The following is a 15,763-nucleotide window of genomic DNA, read 5'->3' as shown; positions in this document are numbered from 1 at the left end:
AGGACCTTGGAGAGCAACAAACTGTCATTCACGAGCACATGTTCATGAAAGGACAATTATACAAATTCAATTCAGTTGGCACAATATTCAAAAAAAGGTGCTATAGCACTGTGACCCACCATACCTCCATGAAGCAAACTCAGCCCATTAGAAGAAGACATTCGTATTACTTTACAGGCAAACTAGAGATGTTAAATATCAGTTAACTGAATAGTAAATTAACCTCATGAATTCTTATCTGTTACTTGACTATTCTATAGTCCCCAGGGGTGGGGCTGGCAGCCAGTGCTCTCCAGCCCCACTCCTGAGCAATCCCCTGCTACTCCATGCTGATGCCTCTGTGGGGTGCCACAGGCAGCAGCGTGGGTTGCCAGACAGGAGGCCATCTGTGAAGGGAGCCAGTTAAAAAACCAGCTCCCCTCCCAAATCAGCTGCCTGGTAGAGAGGCAGCATCAAAAAGTGGCAGCAGCCCCTACCCGGGGGGTGAGAGGGCTGAGCTCCCAGGCCCAGCACGAGCAGAAACTGAGCTTGGCTGCCTCCTAATTCACTTTAAATGCAGAGCTGCAGCGGAGGTAGGTCCCGGACCCGGTGCAAGTCAGACCTGAGCCAGGTTGCTGGCCAGCCTGCTAAAAAATTTACTGGGAGTGGGAAGAGCATGTAGTTTTTAGCACTAGACAATAAGCAAAACTTATAGATTGGTCCACTACAGTATTACAACCCTAAACCAGACCTGACCTTTGAGTTTTTGGATAGACAGATGAAGCAATATTTGAGCATTTCATTGATAAATAGGATAATCTCCTACCCTCATAATTAAACATATGGCTAGCATTATTAGATTATGGAGAAATTTGATTATTCAGTTATTTGTAACATTCTCTATATTTAAGTAACTTCTCTGGTAGAGAAGCAGTACCCAGTTGTTCATGCTGAGGTTTGCTCATCATTGTCAACATTTAAGTGTTTCAAGGAAAATCCTCCAAAAGATTCAGGAGCTAGAGGACTTGCTACTGCAGGGTTGCAACACAGCCCAGTGATTTTGGGGACATATGTAAAAGCATTTCACAAACCCCACTGAAAGGTAGTTATTACTCGCATTTTACATGGAGTAAACATCATCAAAAAACACTGCAACTTGGCTAGGGCTATAGAAGTAGTTAGTGTTCAAGCCAGGATTATAATGTCAGAGTTGCTTGCATAAATTAAAAACTCAGTCTCTTACTTAATCCTCTAGATTAGAGCACCTCTCATTAAATTGTACTCCTTTCTGCCAGACCAACTGCCAGCTGTCTAAGTTGGGATCTTGTGGTGGCCTAGTACAGCAGCCTGTGCACCACCACTCTCATGTCAGTGCTGCACATAGGCTAGATTGTAGAACTGCTTGGCCTGTAGGTGGCCCTTAGGCCATGAGTTTGAGACCCCCTAGTTTACAGTTTGAAGAATTTTTCTGGAATAATAAAGCATGTTTTACCTGCTGCGTTTTAAGGTTGCCAACTTTTTGACCAAACAAAACCTCCCTTGACCCATCCCTTCTCTGAAGCTCAAGGCCACTCACTCCACCCACCCCCTTCCTCATATCACTCACTCTCGTGGACCCTCATTCACTTGCTCGCTCACTTTTACCAGGCTGGGAGGGTCCCTTTATGACAATGTGTTCAGTTGAAAACTGGACACCTAGCAACCACAGTTACATAGCAACTGTAGTTAAGCACAGTCAACTAGTGTAACTCCTTTCCAGAGCATGTGGTGAATGCTAGAACTTCAATAAGATTCAAAAAAGAGCTAGATAGATTCATGGAGGTTAGGTCTATCAATGGCTATTAGCCAGGATGTGTAGGAATGGTATCCCTAGCCTCTGTTTCTCTGGAGCAGTGGTGCCCAACCTTTTGGGGCTGCCGGGCGCCCGGGGGCGGGGCTGCACATGCTCCGCGTGCCTGGGGGTGGCACCGCGCATGTGCCAGGTGCCCAGGGTGTAGGAACGGCTCGGCCAGCCCTGGTCACTAGGCGGGTGCACATAAATGCCCCGCCGGGCGCCATGGCACCTGCGAGCACCACATTGGGGACCACTGTTCTAGAGGCAGGTGATGGGGAGGAATTACATAAGGATTACCTGTTGTGATGCCCTCTGGGGACCTGGTATTGGCCACTTTCAGCATACAGAATACTGGGCTGGATAGGCCTTTGGTCCAACCCAGTATGGCCATTCTTATCTACAGGGCTCGCCAAACCGCGCTATCCGATGAGCTGCACATGCGCAGATCGTTCTGCACATGTGTAGATCGCCTGAACCCAGTTCTTCCAGGTTGCAATCTACTCACCACAGGTGAGTAGACTGCATTATCTGTGAGCCCTGCTTATCTATTTAAAATATGATCCTAGTCTAAGAAGTGACTACATAAAAATGATTCTTACTGATCTGTATAAAGATCTAGACGTTGAGTCAAGAGAGCACAACTAATTATACTTCATTTCTGTCAGAACAGCTATAGGAGGGTGGCCTCCACTACTAATTGTGCATCAACGTAAGTGTTTATTAAATTCCCATCAATTATACTGTAGTCAATGCAACTGCGCAGACATTTGGGGCTGTAGAAATCTTTCTGCTGTGATGTGTAAAATAGAAAGTACCTAGCTAGACTCTCCATCCCAATACTGAGTTTGTAAGAAGGGAAATGGGAGGGGTGATGGGGAGAGGTAGAAGGGGAAGAAAACCAGCTTTGGTGAGCACAGGGCATTTCAGCTTGAAGTCCTGGGGGCGGGGGGCGGAAGCAAGGTGTAAGTACACTGCAACCATTTAGCTCCAACTGCCACTTGGTTTCCACCTTTCAAGTAGTTCAGAGAGAAAAACGCCACCTGCTGAGGACAGTTACTGAATGCAGGACGGACATCTGCGGTGCTGAGCCCGGCGTAGCAGAGAGAAAGGCGAGCGAGGCAGCCTCTGTAATGGGACCACCCGGCTGGCGAAAGAGACGCTGCCCAGCGGCACAGGGCTCCCGAGCCGCTCCAGCGCGCCAACAGCGCCTGGTCCAATACAAACATGGGGCCGGATCCCTCCGCCCCCGGGTCACGGCTGCGGCAGGCGGGCCTGGCTCCCAGCCCCGGGCGCCCTGCGGGGCTCGGCACAGCGGCCCGGGCCAGCCCCCTGGCTGCCCCAGCAGGACCGACACGCCCCCGGGCGCGCGCTGGGGGTGAGCCCGAGCCCAGGCACGCCACGAGGCGGGGCGCTACCGGGCAGGCGTCGAAGCCCACGCGCACCACCAGACGAGAGACACCAACTGCGCAGGCGCCGCCCCCGCGGCTACTTACTAGCGAAGGGGCCATCGGCGCCGGCACCCACGTTCGCCCCACGCTGCCGTTCCGGGTCATGGACCGTCTCGCGAGAACAGCCGCTATCTCTCGCTCGCTCCAGTCCTTACTTCCGCTCGCGGCTGTCACCACCCACCCACTTCTGCCTCCAGACCACGCCCCTTCCACTGACCGTCACGTGCTTCCACAAGCCCCACTCATTCCCCCGCTACGGGCGCCTTTAAAATAAACTCCGCCCACCGCCCCAATACTTCCTCCTGGGCGCAGCCTCGCCTGTGGCTCTCTCGTCTTATAGACTCCGCCCCTTTAACCCATAACCTCTCCCTCCCAGGCTCCTCCCTCTGCCCTGCGCGTTTCCCCGCCCCCTTTTCCCATCGCGGGTGGGATTCAGGTGCATTTGACAGGGAAAGGGGGTGGAGTCTCGCATTCCGGCCCCAGCCGTTGCTCGCTGTTGGAGGGGGACGTCTCGCGAGAGTTGGACCCGGAAGCCGGCAGCGGAGGGGAAGGAGGGAGGAAGAGAGTGGCGGCTGCCCACCTTGCTAGTGGGGGCGGCGGCGGCGCCTGGGGCCGGGCCGGCGGCGCAGGGCTGGGGAGGCTGCGCGGCGGCAGGAGCCGGGAGGTGTCGCTGGGCCGGCGGGCGGGGGCGCTGCGCGGCCCGTGCGGCGCTGTAAGATGGCGGCGGCGGCGGGCGGGGGCAGCAGCGTGAACCCGTTCCTCAGCGACTCGGAGGAGGATGAGCCGGAGGAGCCGAGAGTTGGCGGCGGCAGCAGCGACCCCGGCCCGGGGGCTCCGCTCTCCCCGCAGCAGCAGGAGGAGGCGGCGGCGATGGGGGGTCCCGGGGCGCTGCCGGGTTTGCGGGCGGCGACCCCGGGGGAGGCCGGCTGGGCTGGGCCCGGGGATCCTCCCCGAGTGTCCGTGGACGCGCTGGCGGCGCAGCTGCTCCGGGACCAGTTCCTGCTGACGGCGCTGGAGCTGCACACGGAGCTGCTGGAGAGCGGCCGCGAGCTGCCCCGCCTGCGCGACTATTTTTCCAACCCGGGCAACTTCGAGCGGCAGAGCGGCACCCCGCCCGCAGGGGGAGCCCCGGGTCTCTGGCCAGTTGCTGGCGCGGCGCCGGGGGGAGCAGCAGCCGGCGGCAAGGAGCCCGTCCCCGGGCAGCTAAGTAAGTGCCTCTCGCTTATCACAGGGAAGAAGGGGAATGTGCCCTGCTGGGGTCTCTGCATGGCGAGTCTTCGTGGTGGAAGGAGTGCGAAGCTGGCCTGGAGCGAGAGGTGTCTGGTGGCCGAACCTCAGTGCGTCCTGCTGAGTTGGGGTGCTTGGAGTAGGGGGCTTGAGCGTATTGAGGAGCTGGTGTAGCCGTGGGTATGAGGGGTGGGTGTTGTACAGCAGATACAGAGCGAGAGAGATGGAGCATGAGACGGGGAGGGAGAAAGGGCTGAAGTAATGGGGATCATGGGGGATGCTAGTGATGTGCCTGTGGTAAAGGTTTGCTGTTGTTTTCTAGTGTCATGTCATTAGGACTCGTTGAAAATCTTTAGCAAATATTTGCTTAGAAGTTATCTTATGCAGAGCTGTGTGCGATTTAATTTTAATGCAGTCCTTGAACTATTCAGAGGGGTAATGGAGTTAGTCTATAACTGGAAAAACTCAAGAAACAACTAATAGTCTTTCAGCACCATAGAGACTAACAAAACATGTAGCTAATATCATGAGCTTTTATGGGCACAGCCCACTTCTTCAGATAAATGGAGTTATTAAAGGTCCAGTTATTAAATAAATGGGGGGGAGGGGAGAAGGAAAAACATTAAAAAGGGGACAAAATGTCTCATTGTACCGTCTAAGTGGTTTGTTAGTCTCTAAGGTGCTGTAAGACTATTTGTTGTGTGTTAAGTCTTTCTTGTGTAGTGAGGTAGGCATTTCTACTTTATTTTTGACCCATTTGTTTGATTTTTTTCCCCCCCTTATCTGACTCACCAGTCATCACATGTTTATAGTTCCACTGGGAGTGAGCTTTCTTGGGGTGGAAATAGGAAGAAATATATTTCAGCTTACGACTGATGTGCCTAAAATCTATAATTTATAACATAATCTGTCAAAGTTGATTATGGTCAATGAATTGATCCTGATAACATTATTAGGGTATTCAGAATATGTTGTTTTAAGTTTCACGGGTATTAGCATTTTGAACCAGAGAGTATGATGCTAGCATGTTTAGAGAGCACTAATGTCCTGTCATGTCTTCAAAATGTTTTGGCAGAAAATGTGTGTCAGTGTTGGGTAGACTTGGTTTTTTGGGAAGCTATCATAGATCTTCCTGTTTTTTAAGAGTCACTGACTGCGCTTAGTTATGGATGAACAGATAATTTCTCATTGAAATCAAAGTCATGTTCATATTATTTACATAAAATACTTGCCTGTTTTTCATTGAAACTCTAATGGCAAAGACATGGAGTGTAAAACAGAAATCTTGAGTTAGCTACAAGATTACATGAATTTTATAAGAATTGGTTTAGTCTCGATTCCTTGCCTTTTTAATATATGGGTTATTGACATTTTTATATTAAATTGAAAGAATGAAAGTGTTTGTGGTTTATAGAAACTTGGATGGTATATACATATTCTACACAATATACAACATATCTACTTTGTGTGTAAGATGCTTCCCAAATAAAAGGGCACCTTCATGACCCATCTTCATAAATAACATAATAGGCACAAAGCCATGTTACAGATTTAAATTTTGGAAATGGTTTGAGATTTCATTTAATACCTTCAGCCATGCACAAATTAAATTTGTGAGCTTGTAGCAGGGATGTGGTGCTTACTAGGTAACAGTTAGCCAGTACCTGAGATCAGCCCCTTGCCCTTGGGCAGAGGGCTGTTTCAGCATGGCCAGGCCGCAGCACAGGGCTGCTGACTCCTAGTCTGTGTCTGCCAGTAGTCTCCCTGCCGTGGGCCCCCTCCCTTAATCGGTTAACGGGTTAAATACAACATTAACCAATTAATTGATATTTTACATCCCTAGCTTGTACTACTATTTATCATAAGAAGTAGACTAATAGATGGTGTCTATCTAAAAGTATATCATTGCATCTTTGTATTATCACTTTTAATATTTTGAAATAGGGTATTATAATTTGTTTTCAAACAATAAAGGTTGAACCTCTCTAGTCCGACACCCTCGGGACCTGACCAGTACCACACCAGAGAATTTGTTGAATCACAGGAGGTTGAGATTGTCTGGCAGCATTGCCAATATTTCCAGTGGTTATTGGGCTCTTAGAGGACACTTAAGGATATATTAGAGCTAAATAACACCACAGAACACTGAGAATTAGGGCTTGTGGCTGTAAATAAACTTTATGAGACTGCAGGAAACTTGGCCCATACCCATAAGTGGACATCTGGCTAACTAAAATCATGCTAGACAACAGATGTTGCAAAATAGTACATAATACTCCTTCACTCTGTCAAGCTGCAGATGCAACGAGAGTACATTAGGAATGGTAAAATTAAATCACGCACACAAACACAATAGCACTTACATTTTATTAAACTAAATATTAAATGCTACTTTGCAATTGCAGCAGGCTCCTGATTTTCTGGCTGATGACTGTCTTTAAACTTTCTTTTTCATTTTCTGGTTTTATTAACTCTGACAAGTCCTCAGAATGCTAACTGTACTTATTAGCATTGGTAAAACTGACTTATTTCTGAGATGCCCATGCAAGGCAGCAGCAGCATTCTTAGAAGTTAGGCATCTACCTTTATATCTGGGGTCAAGAATGCTCACAAGAAAATAAGGCAGAGTTAGTGTTTGGTACATTCTCTTTTTTTATTGCCTTCAACTTAAATTTAACTTTCTGGCGAGGTATTTTTCTTCAAAGTCTTTTGAAGCACTTTCCGAATTCCAACAGCAGCAGCAATTTCTCTGAAGTTTGTGTAGGCTATGGATAATAGGTTTCAGTGCATTGAGCATACCTTCTACAACACTCTTTAATCCAATTTCAGATACAGGCAGTCCCCGGGTTACGTACAAGATAGGGACTGTAGGTTTGTTCTTAAGTTGAATCTGTATGTAAGTCGGAACTGGCGTCCAGATTCAGCCGCTGCTGAAACTGATCAGTTTCAACAGCGGCTGAATCTGGACGCCAGTTCTGACTTACATACAGATTCAACTTAAGAACCCCTGGCATCCCCAAGTCAGCTGCTGCTGAAACTGATCAGCGGCTGATTCCAGGAAGCCCGGGGTAGGGGCTTCCTGTAGTCAGCCACTGGTCAGTTTCAGCAGCGGCTGACTTGGGGCACCTGGGGCAGAGCAGCTGGGGTGCTGCTGGGTTGGTCCAGTAGCGCCGCCGCTCCTCGGCGCTACTGGACCAACCCAGCAGCACCCAAGCTGCTCTGCCCCAGGAGTCCTGATTCGGCCGCTGCAGAAACTGACCCGCAGTGGCTGAATCAGGACGCCTGGGGCAAAGCAGCCCAGAGCGGCACTACGGGACCAACCGGCAGCGCCCCAGCTGCTGTACCACAGGCGTCCGGAGCAAAGCTGCGGAGCACGGGGGCAGCGGGACAGCCCAGACGCGCCGTGGCTGTCCTGCTGCCCTCGGGCTCCGTGGCTTTGCTCTGCTTTGCTCCACGTCCCCCTGGTCTGTAGACCAGGGGGACAGGGAGCAAAGCAGCGGAACACGCGGGCAGCAGACAGCCCAGACGCGTCTGGGCTGTCCGCTGCCCGCGTGCTCCGCGGCTTTGCTCTGCTTTGCCCCCCGTCCCTCTGGTCTGCAGACCAGGGGGACGGGGAGCAAAGCCGCGGAGCACGCGGGCAGCGGACAGCCCTGTCCACTGCCCGCGTGTTCCGCCGCTTTGCTTCCTCTCCCTGGTCTACTGGAGACCAGCGAGAGGGAGGGCCCCGTTCATAACTGCGGATCCGACATAAGTCGGATCCGCGTAACTCGGGGACTGCCTGTACTTTGGATGAGATGCTTTCATCCATTTAATCAGTTTCCTTCACAAAGTTTTATGAAAATAGGCCAGTTCTTAATACATTGTTTTGAACAATCAGCCACAGAATTCCATTGAATGTTTTGAGTGAAAATCAGTTTGAATTCTTCTGCTCTCTTCAGTGAAGCTGAAGCAAAACGGTTGTTTTGGAAGTGTTTTGTGACTTCATTGTTTTCTTTTATTCCTGAAGAAGTTGTACAGGCAGTCCCCGGGTTACGTACAAGATAGGGACTGTAGGTTTGTTCTTAAGTTGAATTTGTATGTAAGTTGGAACTGGTACATATTGTAGGGGAAACTCTAGCCAAACAGTTCTCCAGAGCTCAGTTTTATTCTCCCACACCTCACTTCCCTCAGTCCTTTATTCTCAAGCTGAGGTGTCTGCTGGGAAAAGCCACTCCGCGTCTCCCTGGTCTGCTGGGGAGGAGGCGCTAGCTTCGCGTCTCCCTAGTCTGCTGGGAGGAAGCAGCTAGTGCGGGGTTGCCTCACCCCGTTTGTAAGTAGGGATCTGATGTAAGTCGGATCCATGTAACCTGGGGACTGCCTGTACTTAAGTCTTTGGCCTGTGGTTTGTGACCATGATGTTCCAAAATAAGGGACTTGTATTATGAAACATAAAATAAGAAAATGACACTCAGTGGCAATTTGAAAATTTAGATTTTCTTACTGGATCTTTCTGTACTGTATACTTCAGTGATAGATTATAAACCTAGTTAACTAAACAAGCCATGAGAATTAGCTAAGTAAACTTTTTTTCTGTCAACAGCCAACATAGCACACACCTTGAGAATTTACTTGTTAAATCAGGCTTGTACTAAAAGGCATAGGGTATTGATGCTAAAATGTGTGTAATTAAGTAACTGCTGAAAATTTCAGTGGTTTCATGGTTACACACAGCACAGCCAGCAGTTCCCCTGGAGCCAATGCGGTCAGGGAACCTGCATTTAATTGTGAACATCACCAATGAGCCCAAGCTCATCGTTTACACGGTTACAGTTCCACATCTCTAATAGAGTCTTGAAGAACGATGAATTGCAAAGTGAATAATTTAAGTTACTAACTGGTTGGTCCACATTGTTGTTCAGACATATATACATCTTTATCTATATAATTTTCTCACAATAAGCTGTTTACGTTATGATATTCCGTTTTTGCAAATAGGCTCTGAATCATCTCACACTGCTTAAACTAGATACATTTTCCTTTTGTACCCAGGGAACAAATATCTTCAAAATAGTCTTATATAGAGTGTGTCATATGCCAAAAAGCCAAGATAACTTTTCTATGACAAAAGTTTGATGGAATTTAGGAAGCATTGTGTGCTGACTTGCGTTCTCTCTTTTTTTCCAGTCCACTCCTCCATTCCTTTCTATGCTGTCTCTTTTTGTTTCAGAAAAGGAAAAACTGTGTAGCACTGTAGAGACTAACAAGATGGTTTAATAGGTGAGGAGCTTTCGTGGGTATATTTTGTCTTTTGGACCATATTTTAACTCCTCTGCCGTGCTTGGCCCAGGCCCACCACTACAACAGTCCTATCCAACATGCGTCTTTCTTTGCACATGTAACTTCAGTGTGCTGAGAAACAGAAATTGAAAGCCCAGCTCTTTCAACAAGCAAGAGCTAAGTAGTTAGGCTGCACAGATTAGCACCATTATTTCATTTTTAAGCCTGTAAGTGCAGGTGTGACTTAAATCTCATCAGAAATATTAGCAACTTATTTTTAAATGAGAAATTTAGTGTTTTGATTCATAAATTACATTTGATTTAAATTCATAACCATTTTTTAACTTTTTAAAAAAATCATAGGTTTTTTTCCCCCACCCTAATCTGTATCTGCAAAAATGATCCACTGATACCTTCAGATTTTCAGGGTTCTAGATCCAAAATTTGTATCCATATCTGCAAAAATGATCAGTACATATCTGAGGATGAGGATACCTCCAGATATAAAGCAAATAGCTAGATTTGCAGGGCTTCAGCACCACCTATGGAAGGGGTGGCCAAGCTGAATCCCCAGAAATTCAGTCCCAGGCGGGTGGTTTATAACTCGAGTCACTCAACCCAGAACAGAAGTCCTTTGGCCTTGGGCCACAGAAATGCCAAGTCAGCCTTGGCAACCCCATTAAATGGGGGTCACAACCCACTTTGGGATCCTGATGCACAGTTGGGGAACCAGTGTGAATGCTGCTTACATAACTCAGTCTCCCTACATTGGAACCCCACACTCATAACAAGTAACATCCTCAGATAAAATCTTGCACAACTCCAGCACTAATTCTTAGGCAAAAAAATGAAATCTCTAACAGCAATTAGATGGAATTCTGAAACATAGCAGCTTCAAAACATGATCTGTCACAGTGAAATGAGTCATGGATAAATACATGCCTTGCCTTTGGCAGTGTGGGAGGGTTATAGCTAGGCATATGTGGCTTGTGCTTCAGCTGGTTTAATAACAATCTGAAGAAACTTGGCAAATAACCACTAAAAGCAACCTACAGACTTTAATTTTGCAATATACTGTCTGATGAGCCGCTCTCAGTATGGGAGCAACTGTGACATTTTTTATTGTTGCCCCACATAGCCCAGAATGCTCATCTGTAGAAGAAATGCTGACTCCACGTACCAGTATTTTAGTGCTACCTGGGTAAAAAACTACATTGAAGCATCCTTTCCAGGCCAGAGTGGCCCTCATTTACCATTGGTCATCCTTTGCCTGAACAGCTAACTTTCATAATAGTCTTCTCCAAAAAAAGAGCTCACAGTTTCTAGCAGAGCCAGGAAAAATAATTACCAAAAAAATCCATCAAAAATTGATAGCGAGTTTGTCCTGTAACCACTGGAAAACATACAAAGCCTCAGCATGTACACCTCAGATTGTGGAACAGAGAGAGGGGCAGTATCTTTTGAGATCCCAAAATTTAGTAACATGGACTGCCATAGGAGACTGGTATTTGTCGGTGTACTGCTTACTTTTATTGTACATACCAATTGACGGAGGCATGAAGTCAAGTGACTTGGCTTGAAATCAGAATATACAGCTCTACTCAGATCTGAAAGGACTTTTGGCTTCCAAACCTTTACGGTAATTACTAGACCACATCTTCTAGAAAAAAATTTAAGCTTATTTACATAGCTGTTTCATAATGCATTCTGTATTTTCATTTGATTTCCCCTAAATTAACAAGATCATTGTCTTGTTCTAGAGATGTGAACATGTAGCTGAGTACACCGTTAACTGTATCAGAGGAAGCAGGTGGGAGGAGACACAGGAGCCGGTGATCACGGGGAGCTGGCTTTTAAGCCGGCTCCCCACTCAGCAGAGCTGCACTCCCCTCTTCCTCCTGCCCTTAACCCCCATGCTACCACTGCAGCAGGAGAGGAGGGGGTGGCTTCACAGAAGCCAGCTCCCTTGGAGCCTCAAGCAGCAGGGGGGAGCAAGCAGTATGTGCAAGGAGCCTCTGGCACCCCCCCCCCGCCCATTACCTCTGAAAGAGCCCATGAATGCATACACACCCTCCCCCTGGGCACATGTAAATGTTTATTCCCTGAAAATTTCAGTGGTTACACCTTTAAACAAATGAATTTTAAAATTCCTATCTTGTTCATTGGTCATCTCTTCTACAGTGTGCTTTCCAGAAAAGATTTTGTTTTAATGTAAAATAGTATTTCCCAAAAGAGGTGAGTTATGGTCAGGAGTCCCATAAGGATTCTTAACTAACTATAAGGTGACCAGAATTTGAAAATGTGCGAGGAGGACACGGAGTTGACAAAAAAAACATACTTGTATATGTATATAAATAAATTATCATGATATTAGTCGTCTTATAAGACAAACAGACTTAACAAAAACAATCATATAACATTAAAAACATCAATATTTGTTGCGCTTAAGAAATTAAAAATCTCGATCCATTTTTATCAATTTCGTGTTCAGTCCATTCATTGTCTTTTATTATCTTGTTAATTCTTCATACTTAGTCGAACAATAAATTGTCATTTATTGTTATGCTAAATTTTTCTTTAACGAATAAAACTCTTTGAAGGATTTTATTCCATTGAATTTCTTCATTCAGCAGAATCCAATCAAACATGTACACTGGTTCGTCATGCTTAATTCTAGATATTCAAGAGCATTTTTATAAAAGCTCTTCGCCTCCCTCGTAAATTCTTTCTTCATTCCCGGATTGCTCTCTTGTAATTTGTTTAAATTAGTAATTACAACCAATGGAAGAAAGTTGGACTCAAGATGTGATTGAAGTTGCTCCTTGAATTGCTTAATATGCAATCCCACTTCAGTAGAAGTTATATGCTCTTTTTCAATACTTTTTATAACTGACTGGAACAAAGTTGCTTGATTGTGAACAAAATACAGAGTTACTTCAGCAGATTCATTCTTAAAAAAGTTTTTCAAGATCAGTGGACATTTTTCCAAATGTAGAAAATATGGTTTTAAAGGCTCTAACAATTGCAGCACTTGTTCTGTGGCTGGCATTAAAGCTAACCATCTTGTTTTCGAATATCCCAACAGTTTTTAATATTCAACTGAGGCTTCTTCACAAAAAGTCTTTAATAATGTAAATCTTACAGTGAATTGTTCAAAATGTAAATAAATTTGAGGTATTTGAGGAAAGCTCATCATCTAATAAACCATCTTGTTAGTCTTTAAAGTGCTACATAGTCCTGTATTTTGTTTCTGTAACTTTCTGGGACATTGATGCCGATGTTAAAGAATTTTGATGTTTGTTTGATGTAACATGCTTCGTTATGCTGGATCGACCACCTACTGCCACACTAAATTCCACCGAATAGACAGTACACTTCACTAATGAATCATCTCGTTTCATCCACAATTCTGATAAAAAGAAATCCTTTTTTAAATTCTCGTTGAAATGGCATTTTTCTTTTCTTCAACATTTTTAGGGTTAATTGTGTCAACTAAAAAAAATCACATTGACATTAAATTAAATTGGCTCAAAATAAACAATAACATTTCATAATACCCTCTAAGTATACTTTCACTGTATATTAAGTCTTTTAACAGGTTCAGTCGGTTTTGTAACTTACCGGGTTTTCTGACAAGTGACAAGTACGCATGTCCAGCACTTCAACAGATGAGCAGATCAGCCAACTTTGCAGCAATGCTACTAGATTGGAAAAAAAAAATTGTCCTTCTTTTCCTACTCTGTAAAATATATATACATCCCACTGTTTTTCAAGTATCATTATACTGCAAAGGAGGACTGTCCTCCTCAAAGGAGGATGTCTGGTCACCTTAACTAACTAGCCAATTAGCCCATCATAAAATGGGATTTTCAGGTCTCTCCTCCATGTCCTATTCCCTTTCTATCTCGGTCTTCTCTCCTGAGCCTCCGGTGTGTGTCTCTCTCTCTCTCTCTCTCTCTCCTCCCCTCTCCCTCCCATGTCTCTCCCCCCCTCTCTCTTTCAGATATCCTCCATCTCCTGCCTCTCTCTCTGTCTCTTTTTCTCTTCTCCCCCTCCTGCCTCTCTCTCTCTCTCTTTCTCTTCTCCTCTTCCTCCTGCTTGGGGAGTGCGGAGCCCAAACAGCTGTTGGCGCCGCTTGTTCCCGCACAGCAGCCTGGCTGAGCAGCTGCCTGTGAGCTCCAGCTACCCCCCTGCACCGTTTCCTTTCACCCCAACACTGATCCTGCAGCCTCCCAGTTGTCCTCCACCTCCTCTTTCCCCGCCCTCCTCCCAGCTAGGAGGTGGGGCCTGGAGCCACTGGCACGCTTCACATCACCGCTGTGGCACTCGGCTGACTTCTGCGCTGCTCAGCTGGGCCGCCATGCGAGAGCAAGTGGCCGTTTGGGCCCTGCACTCCCTATGCAGCACGGGCCACCCAGAGGCAACAGCCAGCATTTCAGCGTTACAGATTCTCAGACATTGGGCTACTATATATATATATATATATATGATTTTGGATTGGATAAGGATGCAGAGCAAAGCAGTAGAGCAGTAGTGGTGAAGAAAGTTGCCATGAATTCCGTTAGTTGTTACAAATGTAATCTTTTTGGGAGAAGACGGAGAAGCCAGTGGCTGGGTCACATGGATGGGATGAAGGCTCAAGCAGCCACGCTCACAGCCCAAAATCTAATACTCAGCTTCTGTCATGAAAATCCATAGAGATGTCCATTCCAAGTAACTGTAGCCTTCTTGGATGGTAGAAGTATAAGAAAAAGAAGCAAGTCAGTCAGATCAGCCTAACACAAACTGTAAAAATGAAGCAAAGAAAAAAAGGGGGATTGGGAAAGTGTAGAGACTTAAAAGAAGAGTAGTTAGAGACATAGAAGCTGTGTTAGGCATAACATGAAGAGACTTAGAAAAAGATTCCATGCTCACCAAACCTTCTGACATGGGTTGCTACAGTAAAAGATTAAGAACTTCTGGAATAAAAGTACTAATATTGTTTCAAGGTGGAAATATTGCTCCTCTTTAGAAAGTTAATATGAAGTAAAATTTTTAGAAAGTTAGAAGTTAATAGCATACTGCCTGGCTGTTCTTTTAGAATAAGAACTATTTTTTACATGACTTTTCTCTTTCCAAAACAAAAATTTGTGTAGTGACTGCAAACTGCTTTGGGAAGTTTTACGTTGTAATAGAAGCAGCAGATAAAAGTTGTTTAGCCAGGGAAGAAAAAATTCTTAATTTTTATATCTCTAAATGTTAAAACTTGTTAATCAGTTGATAATCAGTTGGCCAAATACTTTATTTGGGGGACAACTTATTCTCCAATATTTCAGGAAAGGGTAGCTAAAATGAACTTTTTTGGATATCATGTTTGTTAAAAGAACTGAAATGTTTTATAAAACATTTATATTGCAGGTTGTAGTCTGACAAACAACCCCATGCAGGAGAGTTCTGAGATTAATCACCCTAAGACATCTGTTATGCTAACAAAAGAAAGGATGTTCTTTGTAACTGCCAGACCTGCAAACTCAGAATGCATTCTGTATCAAGCTGTGATTTGGCATATGCATCAACGCTTACAAAAATTGTACCCTGTGTTTCATTGGTTTTATTCAAAAGTTTGGCTCTGCAAATGGAATTCAAATGGCAAATTTGTTTGTGCTAGAATAGAAGAGGGATGTGAACGACTAGTTGACTATCCAATAAGCAATTTCCTATCAGATAGTCAATAGGTCAGTTGACTAGTCCCTTCCCTCCTCCTCCCCCTTTGCTGCCTCTATCAGAAAGAGGCAGCAAGGAAGGAGAAAAGAAGGAGTGCTTCAAAGCAGCAGCTGACCCTGGGTTCCATGCAGCTCTGCCATTTTGAAACACCACAGGGAGCGTGGGGACTGCAGCAGAATGCTTGAGTCCCCCGCTGGCCCCGTGCTCCCCACAGCTCTTTCGCCTTTGAAGTGTAGCAACAGCCCCAAGGCAGAAGTGCCCTTATCAATTAATCAAATAGTCAATGCAAATTGCATCAACTATTCGATTAGCCAAA

The 15,763-nt window shown here is 45.7% G+C and overlaps 2 protein-coding genes and 1 long non-coding RNA gene across 15 annotated transcripts in view; 2 read left to right on the top strand and 1 right to left on the bottom strand.

The window, feature by feature from the left end:
• Window positions 1-3,585, bottom strand: part of PIGN (phosphatidylinositol glycan anchor biosynthesis class N) — a 165,545-nt gene extending 161,960 nt beyond the window's left edge. For 4 of the 6 annotated variants that reach the window (XM_075921388.1, XM_075921390.1, XM_075921393.1 and 1 more), the window contains exon 1: window positions 3,307-3,585. The gene's annotated coding sequence lies outside the window, so the exon portion shown is untranslated. Of the gene's footprint in view, window positions 1-1,471; window positions 1,547-3,306 lie in introns of those variants that run through there. The other 2 variants (XM_075921391.1, XM_075921389.1) reach the window with 2 other exon arrangements.
• On the top strand, window positions 2,184-2,964 carry LOC142827197 (uncharacterized). 2 transcript variants are annotated; one of them, XR_012901718.1, is made up of 3 exons: window positions 2,184-2,323; window positions 2,484-2,522; window positions 2,834-2,964. It is a non-coding gene; the product is annotated as an uncharacterized LOC142827197 (long non-coding RNA). The 2 variants fall into 2 exon arrangements; XR_012901717.1 differs by having other exon boundaries at window positions 2,831-2,958.
• A 147-nt stretch (window positions 3,586-3,732) lies between the features above and the next one.
• Window positions 3,733-15,763, top strand: part of RELCH (RAB11 binding and LisH domain, coiled-coil and HEAT repeat containing) — a 120,790-nt gene continuing 108,759 nt past the window's right edge. For all 7 annotated transcript variants that reach the window (XR_012901714.1, XM_075921386.1, XM_075921385.1 and 4 more), the window contains exon 1: window positions 3,733-4,468. Coding sequence is in view for 6 of the 7 variants with exons in the window: in XM_075921386.1 (XP_075777501.1) it covers window positions 3,979-4,468 (490 nt within the window). In the remaining variant the exon portion in view is untranslated. The remainder of the gene's footprint in view (window positions 4,469-15,763) is intronic.

This window comes from Pelodiscus sinensis, chromosome 2, assembly GCF_049634645.1.
Source record: "Pelodiscus sinensis isolate JC-2024 chromosome 2, ASM4963464v1, whole genome shotgun sequence".
NCBI classification, from domain to species: Eukaryota; Metazoa; Chordata; order Testudines; family Trionychidae; genus Pelodiscus; species Pelodiscus sinensis.
This window is presented reverse-complemented; position numbering and strand designations above follow the sequence as displayed.